This window comes from Natrix helvetica (assembly GCF_964273705.1).
Source record: "Natrix helvetica genome assembly, chromosome: 3".
Taxonomy (NCBI): Eukaryota; Metazoa; Chordata; class Lepidosauria; order Squamata; family Natricidae; genus Natrix; species Natrix helvetica.
The window spans coordinates 110,706,464-110,726,139 of NC_138549.1; the positions used below are offsets into that span (position 1 = coordinate 110,706,464).

General features: G+C 38.6%; 2 protein-coding genes across 8 annotated transcripts in view; one reads left to right on the plus strand and one right to left on the minus strand.

Moving 5' to 3' along the window:
- Window positions 1-1,234: 1,234 nt before the first annotated feature.
- On the minus strand, window positions 1,235-19,346 carry GPX7 (glutathione peroxidase 7). Of its 3 annotated transcripts, XM_081949621.1 has the most exons (4): window positions 19,272-19,346; window positions 12,809-12,942; window positions 5,727-5,988; window positions 2,419-4,673 (listed from the first exon to the last, which is right to left on the minus strand). In XM_081949621.1, exons 2-4 carry the CDS (start codon window positions 12,938-12,940, stop codon window positions 4,510-4,512), a joined length of 558 nt encoding a protein of 185 aa, XP_081805747.1. In that variant the 5' UTR covers window positions 12,941-12,942; window positions 19,272-19,346; the 3' UTR covers window positions 2,419-4,509. The 3 variants fall into 3 exon arrangements, with proteins under 3 accessions (XP_081805746.1, XP_081805747.1, XP_081805745.1); XM_081949620.1 differs by lacking the exons at window positions 2,419-4,673; window positions 19,272-19,346 and adding an exon at window positions 1,235-1,425 and having other exon boundaries at window positions 12,809-13,081; XM_081949619.1 differs by lacking the exon at window positions 19,272-19,346 and having other exon boundaries at window positions 12,809-13,081.
- TUT4 (terminal uridylyl transferase 4) overlaps window positions 16,410-19,676 on the plus strand; it is a 50,977-nt gene continuing 47,710 nt past the window's right edge. For 3 of the 5 annotated variants that reach the window (XM_081949612.1, XM_081949616.1, XM_081949615.1), the window contains exon 1: window positions 18,895-19,066. The gene's annotated coding sequence lies outside the window, so the exon portion shown is untranslated. Of the gene's footprint in view, window positions 16,635-18,572; window positions 18,703-18,894; window positions 19,067-19,676 lie in introns of those variants that run through there. The other 2 variants (XM_081949613.1, XM_081949614.1) reach the window with 2 other exon arrangements.

The window sequence follows — 19,676 nt, forward strand, 5'->3', positions numbered from 1 at the left end:
TGCAGTTAATCTGGACTATGCCTTCTTCCTTCCAGTCGCCTGGGAGTAATATCCTAGGTTAAATGGTTACCCATTTTTTTGTTGTTGACATTATTGAAAAATGATGCAACATTTATATAACCAATAATTAATTGAGAGAAAGAATATATATTTTCTTTAAAAAGTACATTTTGATTAGGCAATGAAACTATACTATAAAGCTATTAATATGAAAAGCATTTATTAATTAATTTATTTTTTTTACTGTGTAGGTTTTCTAGCTTCCCAAAAGAAATTTCTTACTTAACTGCAAATGGTTTGCTGTTTTAATACTTTAAATAATAAATTTTGAATGTATAAATGCTGCCATATTTTAGACACCAAGTTTAGATACCTGATGTCTGATAAGCAAATATGTTTAATCTCCAAAGCAGTACATTTAGGTCAGCTTCAAGGAATATTTACTTCAGATTCAGATAAGAAATATTATTCGAGTTGTCATATATTTGTAGGTCACCATGCTAAAATGTTAACATTCTTGACCATTTTAACAGTTTTATTGTTTATGTACATACATATTACATTTTTATACTGAAGTACTGAAACTTGTTTCAAATCCAGTAGGCAAACGTTACCTGTAAATGTTTTTTAAAGTATCATTTCGCTTCTTCTCCCAACACAATTTTCACTATGGATATAATCTAGCGTACGTCATTAATGATATGGTTGCTGATGCAGTCAAGGACGGGAACTGTCCAGCTCTGACGGTTTCGGCTGCTGCAGACAGATCCCCTTCCCTTCTTCAGTGCTAGAAGCTGCACACTGTGTCATTTTGACTTGAGATGCAAAGGAGATTAGATATATGTCTCCCAGGGGTTGATCTCTATGTGCAATACCTATTTAACACTTTTCAAAGCTGTTGTCAAATTTTATGCGACCATCTTATGAGCACAAGCTTCTTTAGAACCTGACTGGTATTGTGCTATGTAGAAGGTTGATTTAACCATGAAAGAGAGCTGTGTTTTTCCATGTGTGTATTGCTCTTAAGAATATAAACACTACCCTGCTGGATTGGACCATTGATCCACTTACTGTTTTTACATTGGCCAATCAACCGTACAAGGAAGCCAATGGAGTCACTGGGTACGTTATAGATTTTCTGCTGCTTCAGCAAACAAGGCGCCTCACACAGCTATAACTTTACTGTTTTTTATTACTTTGGTGAAAGAGGGCGGTGTAACTCGGCTACTCCAGTTCAACTCTACAGTTATACACAAAACATCCTTCCAGGTGCTGTCAGCTACAAAAACAAAAATGGATTTACTGTTGGCACTTCCATTACCTTGCAGCTCTGGACAAGGCTGAAGTTCACATGTTATCAATCATTACCTCCTGCTTCACTCCAGGCTTCTGTTGGACATGGTTTAGTGCTGTTCCGAAATGATGCTATATTCAGAAATAATGGAATCAACACAAGCACAAACGCGAATAACAAATCAGATGGTAAGGCAACTGATCATTGAATACATTCCATGCACCAACATACAATCACCCAATAACTACATATTTTAAGGCAATTAATTATTGTTTTCTACTAGTAGGTGACACTTGAAGGGAGAGAAAGCAAAGCCAGGACAAGCCACCAATCAATTTCCTTTGGTTTCACATTAAAATGGTCAGGACAGCGTCAATCACTGGCATTGTGACAGTGTTAGAACAAGGTGTGGCAACTGGTACCAAATTTAATCCCAACACACTCTTCTGCTGCCTTATGGTTTGGGAAATAGCATTGCAATGTGAATCTGGAGATTTGTGAAAACCAATTATATAAAATATGACTTTTTATTTATGTGTAATTCTAGATAATTGCTTATTTGATCATCCATGGCTTAGGATAGTATATGAACTAGGTTCTGCTGGATATAAAGGAGACAATTCTTTTATTGCACATATCACATCCCATTTTCTGCACATCAATTAAAATGAAAAATATATGAAACAATATGAAAACTACCAGTATTTAAGAACAATTCCTGTAGGGCATTGTTTACCACTTAGTATTACACTTTTGGAGAACCATACAAGGATTATTGGGCTTCTAGTAATTCCTTGTTGAGAGTTTATTGAACATCACAGCTGTATTTCAAAGCTTTTTGAAGGTACATTGAACAAAATAAAGTAAATGATTTCTCTGTCTCATGCACACAATCACTTTGTTTTATTATGTTGTGATTGTTGTATGCATTACCTGACAATTTTGCCTGTAGGGTTATTCCAGGAGTATATTCCTTCTTTCAGTTTAATATGAGGAACACTGCCAAGATTTTTAAACACATTTCTTAAAAAGATTATTTAATGGACCATTGTCACTTATTTACTTTTTAATGGTAGATTTTTTTTCTGTCCATGGAACATAAAGCAAGCTCACAAACACAGCTCTCAATTTTATAAGAACCCCTTTTTATTAGTGTTCAATCATTGAAAATTTCCAAGACTTTTCACAGTTAGAAACAGAGTTGGTCCCTTTCCAAATAAAGTTACTTAATTTTAGTAACATTGCTATGGAAGAAAAGTGTGGATTATTTTATACAATTAAAAGTTATATAAATTAATGCTTCTCTAAGGTATTTTTTCAGTGCTATTTGGGAGTAAAAACAACTATTAAATAGTATGGATTCAACATTCATTTCTTCATTCATAAAAAAGAAAATTTGATTCGGATAATGGGCATAGATTATTTTTATCAATTCATCCTTGTTAGAAACTTCCCTCCACATATCACATAATGTATGATATTATGGATACCTCACAATGTCCCACAGCAAATAACAATTACAAAAGGGACAGGAATTCAAAAACTACAATATTAATATATTTCTGGAGCAACCTAAAGTTGAATGAAGCTCGATACACAGGTACTTGAGAAGTTCTTATTTTCCAGGATACATGGGTGACTGAAACTTTCCACAAGCTTATGTGGATGTGTACAGGTAGTTCCTGACTTATTTGAGCCTAAAATTTGCTAAGTGAGACAGTTAAGTGAGTTTTGCCCTATTTTATGACCTTTATTGCCACAGTTGTTAAGTGAATCACTGCAGTTAAGTTAGTAACTCAGTTGTTAAGTAACTCTGGCTTACCTATTGATTTACCAGTTCTAACCTCTTCTATAGAAGAGGTTCCAAAAATCTACAGTGCCATTTAGAACTGGTTCCAGCTCCCTCCCCGCCACCCGTCCGCACATCATCAAGATGAAGAGCGAGAGGAGGAATTCTGGGAGTTGCAAGTCCACAAGTCTTAAAGCTGTCAAGTTTGAACACCCCTGGGGTTTTTTTTCTAAAGGGTTAGAGGTGCAACGGTCTTGTAACTTGACAGTTTTAAGACTTGCATGCTTCAAATGCCAGAGTTTCTGAGCCAACATTTTGGTTGCTAAGCAAGAATGTTTTTAAGTGAGTTTCACCACATTTTACAAGTTGGCCATACCCACCCAGTCACATGGCTGGCAAGCCACTCCCACATGGTCACATGGCTGGCAAGCCACTTCCACCTGATGACATGGCTGGCAAGCCACTCCCACAAAGCAGGCCACACCTACAGAAGAGGTTCTAAAAAATTTGAAACCCACCACTGAAGTGGACTGCTGTAAATCAAGGCTTAGCTATATTTTTATAGCATAATCATTGCTTCTTATGCCTATGTCAGGCTAAGATAAAGTTTTTCTGTTCCAGTCTCTGTTTTATAAATAATTCTCAAGATAATGTTGATTATCATTATGAACATTACCATTGTTCATGATCATGATATGTTCATGATAAATCTTACTACCAGTAAGGTTTACAGGTAGTCCTTGACTTACAACCATTCATTTAGTGACTGTTCAAAGTTACAATAGTACTAAAAAATGACTTATGATCGGTTTTCACACTTACGACTGTTTCAACATCCCCATGGTCAATGAGCATGACTACTGACATTTATTTATGACAGTTGCAAGGTCCAACTGTCATGTGATCACCCTCTGTAATCTTCCCAGCTGGCTTCCCACAAGTACATCAATGGAGAAAACCAGATTCACCTAATAAACCATATGATTCATTTAATAACTGCAATGATTCATTTAACAAGTGTGGCAAAACGGTCATAAAATGGAGCACAACTCACTTAACAACTGTCTTGCTTAGCAGCAGACATTTTGGGTTTCATTACAGTCATAAGTCAAGAGCTAACTGTATTTAGGGAATTCTGTCTGAACTGAATTTTGCTGCCTAGAAATCCCACATAGTATTTCATCTCTCTAAGATCAATAAGTGACTTGTAAGAAAAATAAATAAAACTTGGCCATTCACTTTTCTTCTTAGGTATTAGTTTCTGTATGATTTACTTAGAAAAGGTACTATACGAGAAACAAATACTTATATTTATGGAATGGAAGCTAGCTCAGGTAATTCAAATGTATTTATCTGTTGGCAATATGAAGACCTACAACAATGATCCAAAAACAAAACTATAAAAATGTGTGTTTTTAAAAATTAATCAGAGTTCCATTTTTTTCTTCAGAATGAGTTGCCTCACAAGTTCAATCACATAAGGTTTTATTTCCTCAACAGTGACTGTAGAGTCCCAAGCATTTACCACTTTCCCATCTGGATCTACCAGATATTTCCAGAAGTTCCAAGTTGGTTCTTCTCCAGTGGATTCTACATAAAAAAGTATAAATATCAGAGATATGAATCATCCAGAATGCTCTAATTTGCATATTTGCAATCTTAAAAGACACGTAAGATTAAATAAGAAATGTGATTATCCAAAGGAAAACCAATATATTAAATAATATAGAAATAAATATTAACCCAGTTCTTAGAAGAGTTCATTTTGGTTTGAAAGAAAAAAGTGCTTAATGCCCAAATGCTTCAAAAAAATGGAACATTTCAGCAAAAAGAACCTTACAACTGCATTAATCTCTCGTTTATGTATTTTTTAAAATTAAAATCATTTTTCCCCAATTGGTAACCTTGAAATGTATTGGATTACAATTTCCATCACTAGCAAACATGACCAATAGGCATGTTTTTTCCTGCCTTATCCCTTTCATCCCTTATCCCTTTTCCTTTTCTCTATTTCTCTGCCATGCACCTCATTTTTGTAATTTTCTTTTTCCCCTTCTCTCTCTCTCTCATATTAAAGCAATAACAAATGCTTTTAAAAAGATTTGTGCTTGCTATATTTTTTCAAGACACATTATGTTGAGTTACATGTGATTCAGGAATATGGTGCTATGAGATAAAGTATAAGGCAGTGGGTTTCAACCTTCCTAATGCTGCGACCCTTTAATACAGTTCCTCATGTTGTGGTGACCCCCAACTATACAATTATTTTATGTTTTCCGTATTTTTTGGAAAATATGTGTTTTCTGATGGTCTTAGGCGACTCCTGTGAAAGGGTCATTTGACCCCCAAAGGGGTACTGACCGACAAGTTGAGAACCACTGGTATAAGGCAACTTGAAATCCTATTGATTCTATTGATTTCCTGGGAAGTAGGAGAAAAAATAAAAATAGTAACCAAAGCATCAATTTATTTTACTATGTAAACTTAAAAGAAGCAAAGAAATGATTGTTGAATTCATGGTAATCTTCCCTGAATCTCTCAAAAGTAAGCTATCCCTGGTAGCCATCATAAACCGTCTACAGTTTATAGGGTATAACAATAAAGTTAGTATTTGCAGCTCATTCAATCTATTTTAATACTCACCAATTAAAAATTTAAATGCTGGATTTGCCCCGACGCCTTTCACTGCTATCTTGCTGAACATAGGAAACGTAACGCTGTATGTTTGCCGGACAAACCTCTCAATTTCATTATTACTGTTGGGTTCTTGCTGTCCAAACTGATTGCAGGGAAATGCTAGCACATTAAAATGGTAGGAACCAATCTCTCTCTGCAACTGTTGTAAGGCTTTGTAATGACTGTCGGTATACCCACACTCACTTGCAACATTGACAACTAGCGATACCTGGAAGAAATAACAAAAATACAAGTTATAACACATCCTGCATTCTACTTTCAGAAGGTATAGCATGCTTTACTTCCCATATAGCCCATTTTCAGAAGTGGAGCATTTTGAGAAGAATATTTTGCTTTTAGATTTCAGTTATTCCTTTCATAATTACTATAATACATGCATGGATGGTCAGTTGGTGCAGTGATCAAGGCATCAGCTGGAAACCAGAAGACCATTGTTAGGTAAACAAGCTCCCCGTTAGAAGAGCGAGCATGCAGAGAAGCGTAATGAGAGAGGTGTGGAAGAACACACACAAACCAGCATACAGGGACACCGAATAGTAAAAGTAATAAGTATTTTACTTATGTGGAAAATAGAGGTATTCAGAGTTCATCAAACATTCCAAGTCATACACAGTTCAGTCAGTCAATGTTCTCAGTTCAATCAATGTTCAATGAATGTTCTCATTCAATCAATGTTCTCAGTGAAGAAGTGGTCCTTCGAACACAGTCCAGTATCATATAATCAGTTCAGCACACAAAGTCGCTAACAGTAGCAAAAATACAGTAACTCACGATACACTATCAAGCAGTATTCATCGATCAGCATATAACCAACAGAGAGCTAACAGTCATTCTGGCTCCATCTTATGGCTGCTTGAGGTAACAGCAACCAATCACATTTTAGCAGTACTTAAAGAAACAGTACTACTATCCTGGTTTATATATTGCTGACCCAACTGTTAGCTTACATTTCTAACATTTTAGTGGCACCTTAGGCACAAAGCCAGCTGGGGGTTAACCTTGGGCCAGTTACTTTCTCTCAGCCCTAAGGAGGAGACAACAGCAAACCACTTCTGAAAAATCTTGCCAAGAAAACTGCAGGAACTTGTCCAGGCAATCTCAGATACAACTGGACAGAAGAAAAAATAATAATACATAATATACTGATGAAGTAAATAACTAAATCCTTTTGAGACGCATCTCAGTTTGAAATTAGGTGTGTTTGCAACTATTTTTCCCCTTTCTTCACACATTAGCCATTGCTCTGCGGACAAATGTCTTATAATAAATGCAGTTGTCTAATAAACCTATTACTGTACAATCCAGTTTTATTCTTGAAGTTAAGCTGAGGATACCAGTATGGAAATCAGAGGCATTGATGGACGAGAGATTAAAAAAAATTACTGCCTTGCCTCCTTGAAGATACATGTGATAGAAATAGATACACATGTGCATAAGAAGGACAGGATTTACATGCTTGTGATCGCCATCTTAATATTTTTTGTCCTTTCATAGATGACCATGATTTGTATGTATTGTGATCATATTTTGATGAGTTGGTCATAAATCTTTAAATAATTAGATATTTTGAATAGGGCAACAATTAAAAATGGTTGCAAATTGTTTGAAATTCCGTAATAGGTAGGTAATGAAGAATCATATCTTAATAGATAATAACAGAATAACAGAGTTGGAAGGAACTTTGGAAGACTTCTAGTGCAACCTTCCTTGCTCAAGCAGGAAACCCTATCATTTCAGACAAGTGGTTGCCAAACTGTTCTTTAAAAATCTCCAGTGTTACAGCACCCACAATCTAGTGTGGAAGCAACTCATACCATTAATTAATTGTTCTAACTGCCAGGAAATTTCTCCTTATTCTAGGTTGGTTCTCTCCTTGATTAGTTTCCATCTATTGCTTCTTGTCCTGCCTATTCTTTTGAGAATAGATTGGCCCCGGTCTTCCTAGTGTAAGACCCTCAAATATTGGAACATTGAAAAAGATAGAAAGACTGATTCCAGGGAAATTTCTTGCACCAAAGGAGGTGCTACAAGTACTATCAACTATAACTGCCATATGTACTGTTTTTTTCTCTGCTTTTAAATGTTGATTGTATTAACAACTGCACTTAAATTCTAATTATGTAATCAAATTTGCAGGTAGGTAAATATTTAACTATGTAATGTAAAGGTGGTGTCAATTTCTATTCACTTTAAGGTTTCATTGAAACATTCTAATTTAATCAGAGGATGACTACATTTTACATATAGCTGCATCATGCAATTAATTACCTGTAATGAATTACATATGCCCGTGATGGCGAACCCATGGCAAGTGTGCAGGAAGTGGCACGCAGAGCCATCTCTCCGGGCACGCCAGCAATCGCCTGTTGGTCTTCTGGGTTTCAGTGCACACATGCATGCCAGCCAGTTGGTCTTTGCGCGTGTGGGAGTGCTGGAAACAGGAAGAGCAGCTCCCTGCCACATATGCGCATGCAGGGAAGCTGAGCTTCTGGTTTCCGGTGTGCCAGCAGGCTTTTGTGTGCACATGTGCACCAAAAACCGGAAGACCAGGTGACCGGCGCGCATGCGCACACCAGAAGCTCAGTTTCCAAATGCGCGCATGCATGTGGGAGAACTGCTCTTTCACCAACACTGACATATGCCATAAAGGTTGTGGGTGGGGGCAGAACATTTTCTATGCTAGAATTGTAAGTGTTTTACTGTGCTTTTCCAAATGACCATTGAAGCTCTTAACTTCTAAGTAGAGATAATACCAAAACCAACAACAGTAATAACAACTTTATTTACGGTAAGTCACAAAATAAGTAAATGATTCTATTTTGTCATTAAGCATCTAGATCTGAATGGCTTTAATATATCAAATAATATCCAACCATCTCTTCTCCAGATATATTGTTGTAGTTATTTCTCAAATGGCCAGAGGAAAACTACCTGAGATCAGATTTGGCCATTAGCAAAGAAAAAATGGACAAAAATCAGACATTTTGCTAAAAAAACAAAAACAAACCCAGGCTGTCCAGTAAGTAGCAGAGTTTGAGTGAGAGAAAGGTTGAATTCACTGAGTCATTGAATTTTTTGGAACTGTTTTAGATAAAGAGTGGTAGCTGGATTCTTTTGCAATGCCTTCCTTCCTAGCCTTTCTATAAGAAATATTCCTTATCAGAAGTTCCTGGATTCTTGTGTACCAATGAATTGTTCCAAATCCAGCATGTTAGGGATAACTCTACCAGATACATGTAGTCCTTGACTTACAACAGTTCATTTAGTGACCATTCAAAGTTAAAACGGCACTGAAAAAAGGGGACCCCTGATCTTTTTTCACAGTTGGGACTATTGCAAAATCCCCATGGACACATAATCAAAATTCAGATGCTTGGCAACTGACTCATACTTACGATGGTCGCAATATCCCGGGGTCATGCGATCCCATTTTGCAACTTTCTGACAAGCAAAGTCAGTGGGGAAGCCAGATTCACTTCACAACAGGGTTACTCATTTAACAACTACAGTGATTCACTTAACAGCTGTGGCAAGAAAAGTTGCAAAATGGAGCAACCTTCACTTAACAAATGTTTCACTCAGCAACAGAAATGTTGGGCTCAGTTGTGGTCAGTAAGTCAAGGACTGCCTGGATTAGAACTACAATTCCCAAGATTTCTAATTAGCTGCTATATTGAATTGGGATTCTGGGGACCGAGTGGCTGCTTATTTGGAAAGCAAGATTACAGGAGGATTTGCCGTATGACTAACCAACTGCAGTACTGGATGACAAATATGGAAAATCTATGCTTTGCTAAGCCATCAAATAAAGTTTAAGTGTAGAATTGTCTCTATATTTTAATTCTTTTCTTTCAACCTGAGAAAACCAACAACTGTGCTGAGAATCATTATTCCTTGAGAATACTAGATTGTGGAGAGCTTAGCCCTTACATGTAAAGTAGCAGCTGAGAATCAAACTATTATAGATACAGTATGCTTCACTCAGAAAAACTGAGTGCGAATCACGTTTGCCATCTAGTGGACCTGCATTTTACTTCCAACTTCTTGGAAGTGTGCATTAAATGTGTGCATCAAAACAAGTTGAAAATGAAGCAAAATACTATAAGACTAGCTTTTGGAGAGATGGGGAGCATGTAGGTTAGATAGATAGATAGTGAACATTTAATTAATATATATGCATAGCAACGAATTCGCTATATTTAGTGTGTGGCCAGAATTTATTTATTTTCCACCTTTATTAATTTATTTTCCACCTTTATTAATTTTACAAATAACTCAAAAGTGACAAAAATATCCAACACACATCTTCGTCCTCCTATTTTCCCCACAATCACCCTGTGAGTTGGCCTGAGAGAGACTGACTAGTCCAAGGTCACTTACCTGGCTTTCATGGCCAAGTCACGATTTGAACTCTCAGTCTCTTGCTTTCTAGCTTGATGCTTAACTACTAGCCCAAACTGGCTATATTAACAAGCATTCGGATCACTGGAACTATCTGTGTAGATCAGTGGTGGGTTTCAAGATTTTTTAGAACCTCTGCTGTAGGTGTGGCCTGCTTTGTGGGAGTGTCTTGCCGGCCATGTGACTGGGCGGGGGTGGCCAACTTGTAAAATGTGGTGAAACTCACTTAACACTCTTGCTTAGCAACCAAAATGTTGGCTCAGAAACTCTGGCATTTGAAGCACACAAGTCTTAAAGCTGTCAAGTTACAAGACCCTTGCACCCCTAACCCTTTAGAAAAAACCCCCAGGGGTATTCAAACTTGACAGCTTTAAGACTTGTGGACTTCAACTCCCAGAATTCCTCCTCTCACTCTTCATCTTGATGATGGGCGGATGGGCGGGGGGAGGGAGCTGGAACCAGTTCTAAATGGCACTGTAGATTTGTGGAACCTCTTCTATAGAAGAGGTTAGAACTGGCAGGAACCCACCCCTGGTGTAGATCTATGATAAAACCTGAAGGAATTATCAGAGCATATAACATTGGAAAATATATTATGCCGATATCATAAAAAGGACAAGATATGGAATTCTATATGGGAAGTAGCTGTGAAATACACACACTTTTAAGCATAGTTTCAAATATTTTTTTATTTTTCACATTTTTTGAACCACTGATTTTCAGAGATGGATGCTGGGTGTTGCTACTTTCATTATGCAATTGCTGATTTTACAAGTGACTTTATGACAATTTTGGCATGTTTGTTTCTTTCCTTCCTTCCTTCTTTCTTTCTACAAAATCTATTATGGAAGAAAAGATGGAATAACTATATTAATGCTGGGAAGCCTCTTTCTGGGAGGCTTAGTCAAACACTTCGTAGTTCAGTGGGTAACTTGTGGTTCTTGTGAGGATAAAAGGATTGACTGTGTTCATGCTACATTGCACTCTTGAAAGGAAATCTGTGATAAAACCAATTCATTAAAGGTGTTTATAAATGTTATCTTCCTGGGTGGTGATAAATGTAAAGAATATATTGGTATAAACTAAGTATTCTAAAGAAGTCTATTAAAGTACATGAAACCTTTGTTCACAATGAAAATACTGAAATGGTAGGTAGCCTCTGCCTTTTAGGATCAACCATCAAGAGTAAACAAAGCAGCAGTCAAGAAATACATTACAGACTGATGCTAAGTAGAGGAGCTTCATGCGAACTTCTTAATGTGTGCACACATTAAAGACATACACACACAGGTATGTGTGTGTGTGTGTGAGAGAGAGAGAGAGAGAGAGAGAGAGAGAGAGAGAGAGAGAGAGGAAGGAAGGAAGGAAGGAAGGAAGGAAGGAAGGAAGGAAAGAAGGAAGGAAGGAAGGAAAGAAGGAAGGAAGGAAGGGAATATCCTCATTTGATTTACTCTTACAGTAAATTTACTTTTAATGAGTTACAGTAGGATTTTCATTTAAAGGGTGTCCTAATTAATTAAGTTCTCAATTTAAAATTAAAATTAAGGCATTGGAATACCTATTTACCTATTTAGTTTCAGATTTTAAATAAAGATCTTATCATCACCAATTTATATCAGTAATTAAGAGCCTCAGCAAGTAATAATGACTATATTTCAGTATAGATCAGCATACATTATGCTAAGCTAACCTATACAGGATTACTTTACTTATCTGCCTGCATTTGGAACCATGCTTCTCTGTGCAATTCATTACAAGTGATGAGACCACTTCAAATGAAATATATTTGCGTTTTCCATGTTACTCCTAAATCTCTCACTAGAAGTTCAGTATGTTTCTTTGGAATATAGAAAGAAAAATAGTTTTCAGGCAAACGTTTTACCCTATGTGCTTTTAAATAATAACATATGTTTCTTACCGGCTATATGACAAAAACCTCTGAACCTTTAGTTAAATTCCCATCTGTAGAAAGAGAGCATTAAGTTCAATTTCTGACTTCTAAAACATTAATTCTAAATTATTTACTTTTACCTAGATTTTCTTCAGACTAACTTTCTACAGGACAAAATCATCCGGTGTTAAAAGTGAATATTTAACATTATCTCTCTCTCTCTTTTTAAGCAATCCTACTCCGATGTTGGAGCTGTCTTTGTAGGATGTTACCTATTCCGTCTTCCTCCAACCCGGTTAATCAACCATTTGTTTTGTATTAAAGAAAGCAGAGTCGTTCGGTAACCCATTACGAGTAGATCCCAACCCCACGCCTTTATCTCGCCTATTCCGAAACATGCTCGTATTTAAGCAGGGAGTTCAGCCCGCCTGCCACGTAGACGCGGGATCGGCTGTTCACAAAAAGCAGAGGGAGACAAACTCCGCGCACACAGGCAGAAGAAGGAAAGGGGAAAGATGAGACTGCAGACTTCTTTGTTTTTAATAGAGCGTTACAGAACCGTAGGCGCAAAGTCGCGGATAACCGGGAGCCCCGTCAGGACATCCATCCCGCAAACCCTCCCAGCAAAGATCAGTGCGCCTTCTTCCTTTTCCCCGTCCGTCATGCAGGCATGCCGAGATGACTCGCTGGTTAGTTGGTGGCAGCAGATAGGTGGTTCTCTCCTCCGCAGACTTACCGAGCCTCTGTATTTGTCGAGGGAGACTAGTTTGCCCCTAATGTTGACCACTTTAAACGAGTAAAAATTGTCCTCTTTCTGTTGCGAGGCGGAAAAGGCCAAGAACAGCAGGGCTCCTACGACGATCAGCATGGCTAGAGGGAGAAGAAAAAATTTAGGGAAGGAAGAACCAATTTTGGGCTCGGAGCTGTCCTCGGGATCTAACATACTGCACAGCTTTCTACTGACGTCGTCCCGACCGCAAAGCATTGCGGGAAGGAAGCTACGGCTGGAACGAAGGAATAAATAAAGCTGGATGTTGTAAATTCATAAGCAAAGCATTTCTTTCACAATATCAACCGAGAATGTAAGAAGTGCTGTACAAGCAATTGAGTTTTCCCGCGCTCTTGCTTGAGCAAGAGTGTTGAACAAAGATGGGAGAGTTCCTTACAAACTTCGCTTTATGATCTTCAGCTAAATTGATACAGGCCATGATCAACAAAACCATGGTTTATCATCCTGTGACAGGAATGGTCCTATACTTTCAAACACCAGGTGCCTGTCTTGAGGTGAACTGTTTAAACATTATATCCAGTTCACTTTAACCATTAAGAATTAATATAAATTAATAAGAAGTAAAAGAAACCGTATGTCTGCTACTTGATTGGTCATAAATTCGCATCATAAATGAACCTGCAGAATAGGCTTAACAAAAGCAAAAACATTTAGCTATATTTAGAAAAGATCCATTGCAATGTATTGGACATTAATTAATACATGCCTATTGAGTGTATGTCTAACTTTAAATCCAGCCAAGCAAAACTCTAGAGTATTGCAAAATGCAATATTACTATTTTTGTCATTTTTTGTTTCTTTCTGCATTTCTATGGAAATGTATGTCTCTGGTTTTGGTTCTGCTTTTGCTATGTGCTTTTGTCAAAAGGATTAGAGAAATGCTACCAGACTTTCTGTCACTAATTTAAATGCAATAAAGTTCCTAAAGCCATACCTTATTATGCAATATATTCCTTTCATCAATATAAAGAATTAATTCAAATTTCAGTGAGGTTGTCAGCTCAGAGATTATCTAAACCAATTCTCGGGCAACATGATGAGTTGCATATTTACATGATGTTCAGAGTCAACTTGTTTCTTAATGGTCACCAGCAGTTCTCTAGATTCTGCCTGAGATTTACATAGCAGATGCTTATATATATATTTTCAGCAGAAGATATCCATAAAATATACTAAGCCTATATAAATATAATATTTTAGATACAAAACCATTTTCCAAATGTATTGCAGGTTTAGTTCTTTGGTCAATTAATAAAAATAATGAACTCAATACTTTCACACTTGACCATGGAATAAAAGCTAAAATGTATGGAACAGAGCCTTATAATGTTTACATGCAAATTTCTGTTTTCCAAAGGAAATGTTGCTCTTTATCTCTTGCAATAAACAGAATCCATCAGTTCTTCACAGTGGGAATGGGAAGAAGTCATTAAAGTATACTCTTCAAATGTAGGCCCATAAATTGCCTGTGACACTAATCAATCTAGATAGAACTAAGACTATAATGATAAGGAGGCAGAAATCTGCATTAAATGTCTTTTAGATATACCATTGATTGCATTATCATCATCATATCATCTATTCACTATGAGATTATCACACTAACTTAAAAAAAATTTGAAAGACAAGCTATCATTTATCTTTAGGATGAATATCTAATAGGAGCCAGTGGGATGCATGCGTGCTGTGGAACTGCTCTTCCGGTTTCTAGTTCAGAATGCGGCCGCGCGGGCAATTGTGGGAGTCTCTAGGTACTCCCACGTAACACCTCTCCTGCGCGGGCTGCACTGGCTACCTGTGGCTTTTCGGGTGCGTTTCAAGGTGTTGATTATCATCTTTAAAGCGCTCCATGGCACAGGACCTAGGTACTTGCGGGATCGTATCCTGCCCCATACATCCCTTCGGCCGATCCGCTCTCACAGAGAGGGACTCCTCCGGGTGCCGTCCACGAGGCAGTGCCAGCGGGCGGCGCCCAGGAGTAGGGCCTTCTCTGTGATGGGCCCGACCCTCTGGAATGACCTCCCCCTGGACATCAGAACAACTACCGATCTCCGCTCCTTCCGTAAGAAGCTTAAAACCCACCTGTTTAGTTTAGCTGGCCTGGCCTAATTCCAGTTTAGTCCCTCAGTTCTGCACTTTTAAATTTTTAGGGGTTGGTTTTAAGTTGATTTTTAATTTTTACCATCCTGTACAGCCTTAAGGTTTAATTTGATTTTAAGTGTATTTATTCTTTGTATATGATTTTTAATGTGACTGTACACCGCCCCGAGTCCCTTCGGGGAGAGGGGGCGGTCTATAAATAAAATAAAATAGAAATTGAAATTAGTGCTTCCCCACCCAAGTGTGTGCATTCTCCCGTGACATTAATTGAGTGTATGTCTACCTTTAAAGGTAGGTCTGCCTATTGAGTGTATGTCTACCTTTAAATCCAGCCAAGCAAAATTGTACAGTATTGCAAAATGCAATATTACTATTTGTTGTCATTCTTTGTTTCTTCCTGCATTTCTATGGAAATGTATGTTTCTGGTTTTTGTTCTGCTTTTGCTATGTGATTTTGTCGAAGGGATTAGATAAATCATCATATCATCTATTCAATATGATATTATCACACTAACTTAAAAAAAAACCAAAGACAAGCTAACATTTATCTTTAGGGTGAATATCTAATAGTAGCCAGTGGGATGCAGCAGTTGTAAAGTTTTTCAGATTCAGTTACTGTGACAACCTTCCTTAAAGTAAATAGTGGATGGGCAGATACTTATCTGTTTCCCTTCCCTTTTTCTTCTGCATATTTTCTTCCTGTTTTTCTGTTTCTTCCACATGGCATTTGTATTTTAAACAACAAAAAGGAAAGACAAGTCCTTAAAATCCAGCAACCTACTCTAAAGATCAGTAGTATTATGTTAAATGATCTCCAATTTATTTAATATGGTTTTAGCTATATTTCTTTCATGAAATGGATGGAAGTATAAATACTCCTCTTTCCATCCTTTTCCATATGACAATTCTGCAGAGTAGATGAGGCTGGAAGTGTAATTGACTACAGTACCCAGTGATGATTTCAATATGGATTTTTAATTATTTAATTTATATAGCTGCCCAATTAATGTGCAGCTCAGGACCCTGTATAGGATTAAAAATAGCAAACAGTCATAAAAAGACATTAAAATACTGTATAATAAAGCAGATTGCACCAAGAGGCAACCCATCAAATAACTAAAAAATAATCAAAATAAATGAAAAGACTGACAAATCAAAGTTCAGACAAATCAGCCATCAACAGGCATGTGGAGATAAACAAGATCTACATATCTAAAGATCTAAACAAGATCTACATATTCAAAAGAGATAATAAAAAGCCCAAAAAGGAAGCAAAAAGTCCACACCCCCTCCTCATCAGCAATCAATGCCTAGATAAGCAGAGACTAGCACCATGATTAACACTGAACCAATAATCAAGAAGTAAATACACCCCACCCCCAAATCAAGGAACTATCAATTTAGCCAAGCAAGCTAGCTAACAATAAACAGCCAACAAAGAACCACCAAGAACATTTCATCAATACTGGCAGGGCAAGCCAGTAGTGTATAAAAATAGAGCAAACCCTAATCCCTTATAACACTGATGATGTCATCTAATTTGCAGATGTTTCTTCTGCAAGAAAACAACCAAACTCAAGAGGCACCAAGGACTCTGCAATCAAAATTGCCATAAAACCTCCTGATCCTGTGCTGGGGGGAGGGGGATCAGATCTTCAGAGCCTTCCAAAAGGTAAGAAGGGTTGAAGCCATCCAAATCTTGGGAAAAATACTTTTTCATGAGGACAACTGTTGCAAAACAAAACTGGCTGCAGGGTTCCAACAGATTACATTGCTTAAGTGATAGGACACAGCATACTCTCCCTGTCAGTTCATATCAGTTTGTCAGAAATAATCAGATAGGAAATCTCAAATGTAATCAGACCCTATACCACAAAAGGCTTTCAAGGTGACAACCAATATCTTGAATTACATTTTGAAGCTTATTGGTAAGGAGTACAGCTTACGAAGCTGCAGGCTACATGGGCATCCATAACTATTCACATTGCTCCCCTTTGGACCAGTGGAACTTTCTAGTGGTCTTTAAGGGCAGCCCCATACAAAATACATTGCAGTACAGTAATCCAGATAAGGTCGTCTTTAGGATATTCTTTCTGTTCCTTTTCATATTTGGTATCTCCCTAGTTAAAATGTGGCATTCAAAGGGGGTGATCATGATTGTGCAATTAGCTAAAATTAAAATTACCTGGTAAACCATCTCCCTTACTTCAGAGGAAAGTGGGATTATAATTGAAAATGGTAAATCCAAGGAATCTGGCAAATACAAACACTATTCCTCTTCTTTCATAAAGAGCCATGGTGGTTAGAATGCAATATTGCAAGCTAACTCTGCCCAAAGACACGACTTCGATCCTTACCAGCTCAAGGTTCACTCACCCTTCATTCTTCCAGGCTTGTTAAAATGAGGACCCAGATAGTTGGTGGCAATAAACTGACATTTATAAATAAGTCCAAGTGTTATTACTAGTGCTGTAAATGAAAAGAGAAAGACAGCTGTCTTCTCATCTAGCTTGTGGAAACCAAAAAAGATGGTAAAGAGGATATAATGAAAAGAACAGTGGAAATAAAGGTCTAATGATGGTGGCAGATGCTAATGATTAGATTGAACAGACTTACTTCTTCCTCCTGAAAATCCTAAAGCACATTTCTGATTACAATGACCGCTGTAAGTCATAAGGAGACAGTAAAATTCTGCATACAGCAGTGTTGGTGGATAATGAGTACGAATACAATATTACGGCAATAATGTTAGTCTAGACGGCTTCTAAAGTCAAGTAGAGCTGAATTTGAAGTAATAAATCATATGTTGAAGGTTATCATACTGAAGGTCTACCTTAGCTTTAATGATCACACAGATTGCTGATGCATACAGTTAAGTTAAGCCAACATCAACACTTCTGTGTTGTTGCTTATAGGTTGAATTACCTGGAATGTACTATAATCAAAATGCACCGGGTCAATCCATTTCAAATACTTGAAACATACTGACATTTGGATATGCTGTAGCTACACTATCATCCACATTGATGGTTAAAGTATCTAATGGCTCTCACATTCTGACCTGACAGAATCATCACATGTGGCCTCTTTTCATGGGTGGCATTCTAACATCACACTAAGACCAGCCTTCGACTGATCTTTCTTCTCCATTTCTAGTGCAGCTGGCAATATTATTCTGACATGCACTCTACACAAATTTATTGCGTATTTCGCACCTGCCTATTTTTAAAGAAGTTTCTCTTCATCCAGCCTTACATGTATGAACGTTGGAAAAATAACTCTTCCCTTTCGTGCATATGTAATGAATCTGTTTTTATAACTGTTTTGCACTGTTGTTTTGAATTATTTCAGGAATTTTATTATGTACTTTATGGGTGTATTTTTATTTTAAACTCCTTTAAGAGTGAGAGAGTGTGTGTGTGTGTGTGTGCGTGTGTGTGAGGGAAAGAGAGAGAAAGAGATTTATGAGAAATGTACCCCTGAAGCTTCTTGGCTACAGGTTTCTAAAACAGTAGGTAGATAACGGCGCTTTCCTTTTACAAAGAAAAAAAAACCATATAAGGCATTGAATCCAGCTTTTATTATATTGCCTATTTAACTTCGCACTTTCCGTGTGGCTGGAAATGGCCACGAAGGCAAATGAAGCAGGAGGGGAAATTAAACTCTGGGGCCGACGAGAGAGCCGCGGACACCCTTGCGCAGAGGGGCGAAATAGAAGCGGTCGCTCTGCTCCGGCAAGAGTAGGCGCTCCTGGCTCGGCGCGGGAGTGGAGGGGGGGGTTCTCGTTTTGGAGGCCTCCCGGGTTGGAAAGACAATTTAACCCCATGAGGGAGGAGGAGACTCCCCTTTTGTAGCTAGGGGAGCCGCCTGACTGTCTCGGCCCCGAGGTAGCCCGGCAGAAGGCAGCCGCCGCCGCCGCTTCCTCTTCTCTTCTCTCTCTCCCTCAGCCCGGTGTTCCCGTCCTTTCCCCTCCCCCACAATGCAGTGCGCGCCGCGGCTGACATGGCGGCCGGCCCAGATTGAGGCGCTCACGTCTGGGCCTCCAACTGCCGGAGCAAGACATGGAGGGGGAGGCGGCCGGAACATCCCTGGGGTGACAGCCAGGTATTTGCGTCCCAAGGGGTGGGGTGGGGGAGAAAGGGAGTCCAGACGATCAGCCCGCTTTGGCCAACCTCCTGCATAGGTTGGCCCCGGCTGGGCTCCTTCCCTTCTTTCGGGGCTGAAGTAATTTTCGGAGGGAGGAGGGGGAAGAGAGGAAAGTACGCCAACGCTGTTTCGCTCCCCCCCCCCCCGTCTCCTTCAAAGTTACCTCGGAGGGTCTCTGTTTAGGGGGCCATATCCAGAGCCCCGCTCCCCTATTTCCTCACAGGTCCTCCCAACTAAGGTCTTTGGGACCTGACTTTCGTTTCCTTGCTTTTGTTTCTAGGGGCGGGGAAGGGAAGGTTTCGAAGCAAAGGCCTGAGCGAAGCCGTCCGTGCATGCCTGCCTAGCGGAGAGTTGTTTTGGGAGGCTCGGGGGAGGGGGCGTTTGTTAATCGGAAGACCGCAGAAAATTGAAAATAGCGGCTGTTGTGTTTTGAGGGTTCACGGGGGGAACATTTATACCATAGAAGGCACCCTACAGATTGGGGGGGGGGGTTGTCTGGTGTGGCGTCCTACGAAGAGTTGCGACGTTGCGACGAAAGACTTAATTTGAGAATGGTACTTGTGGGTTT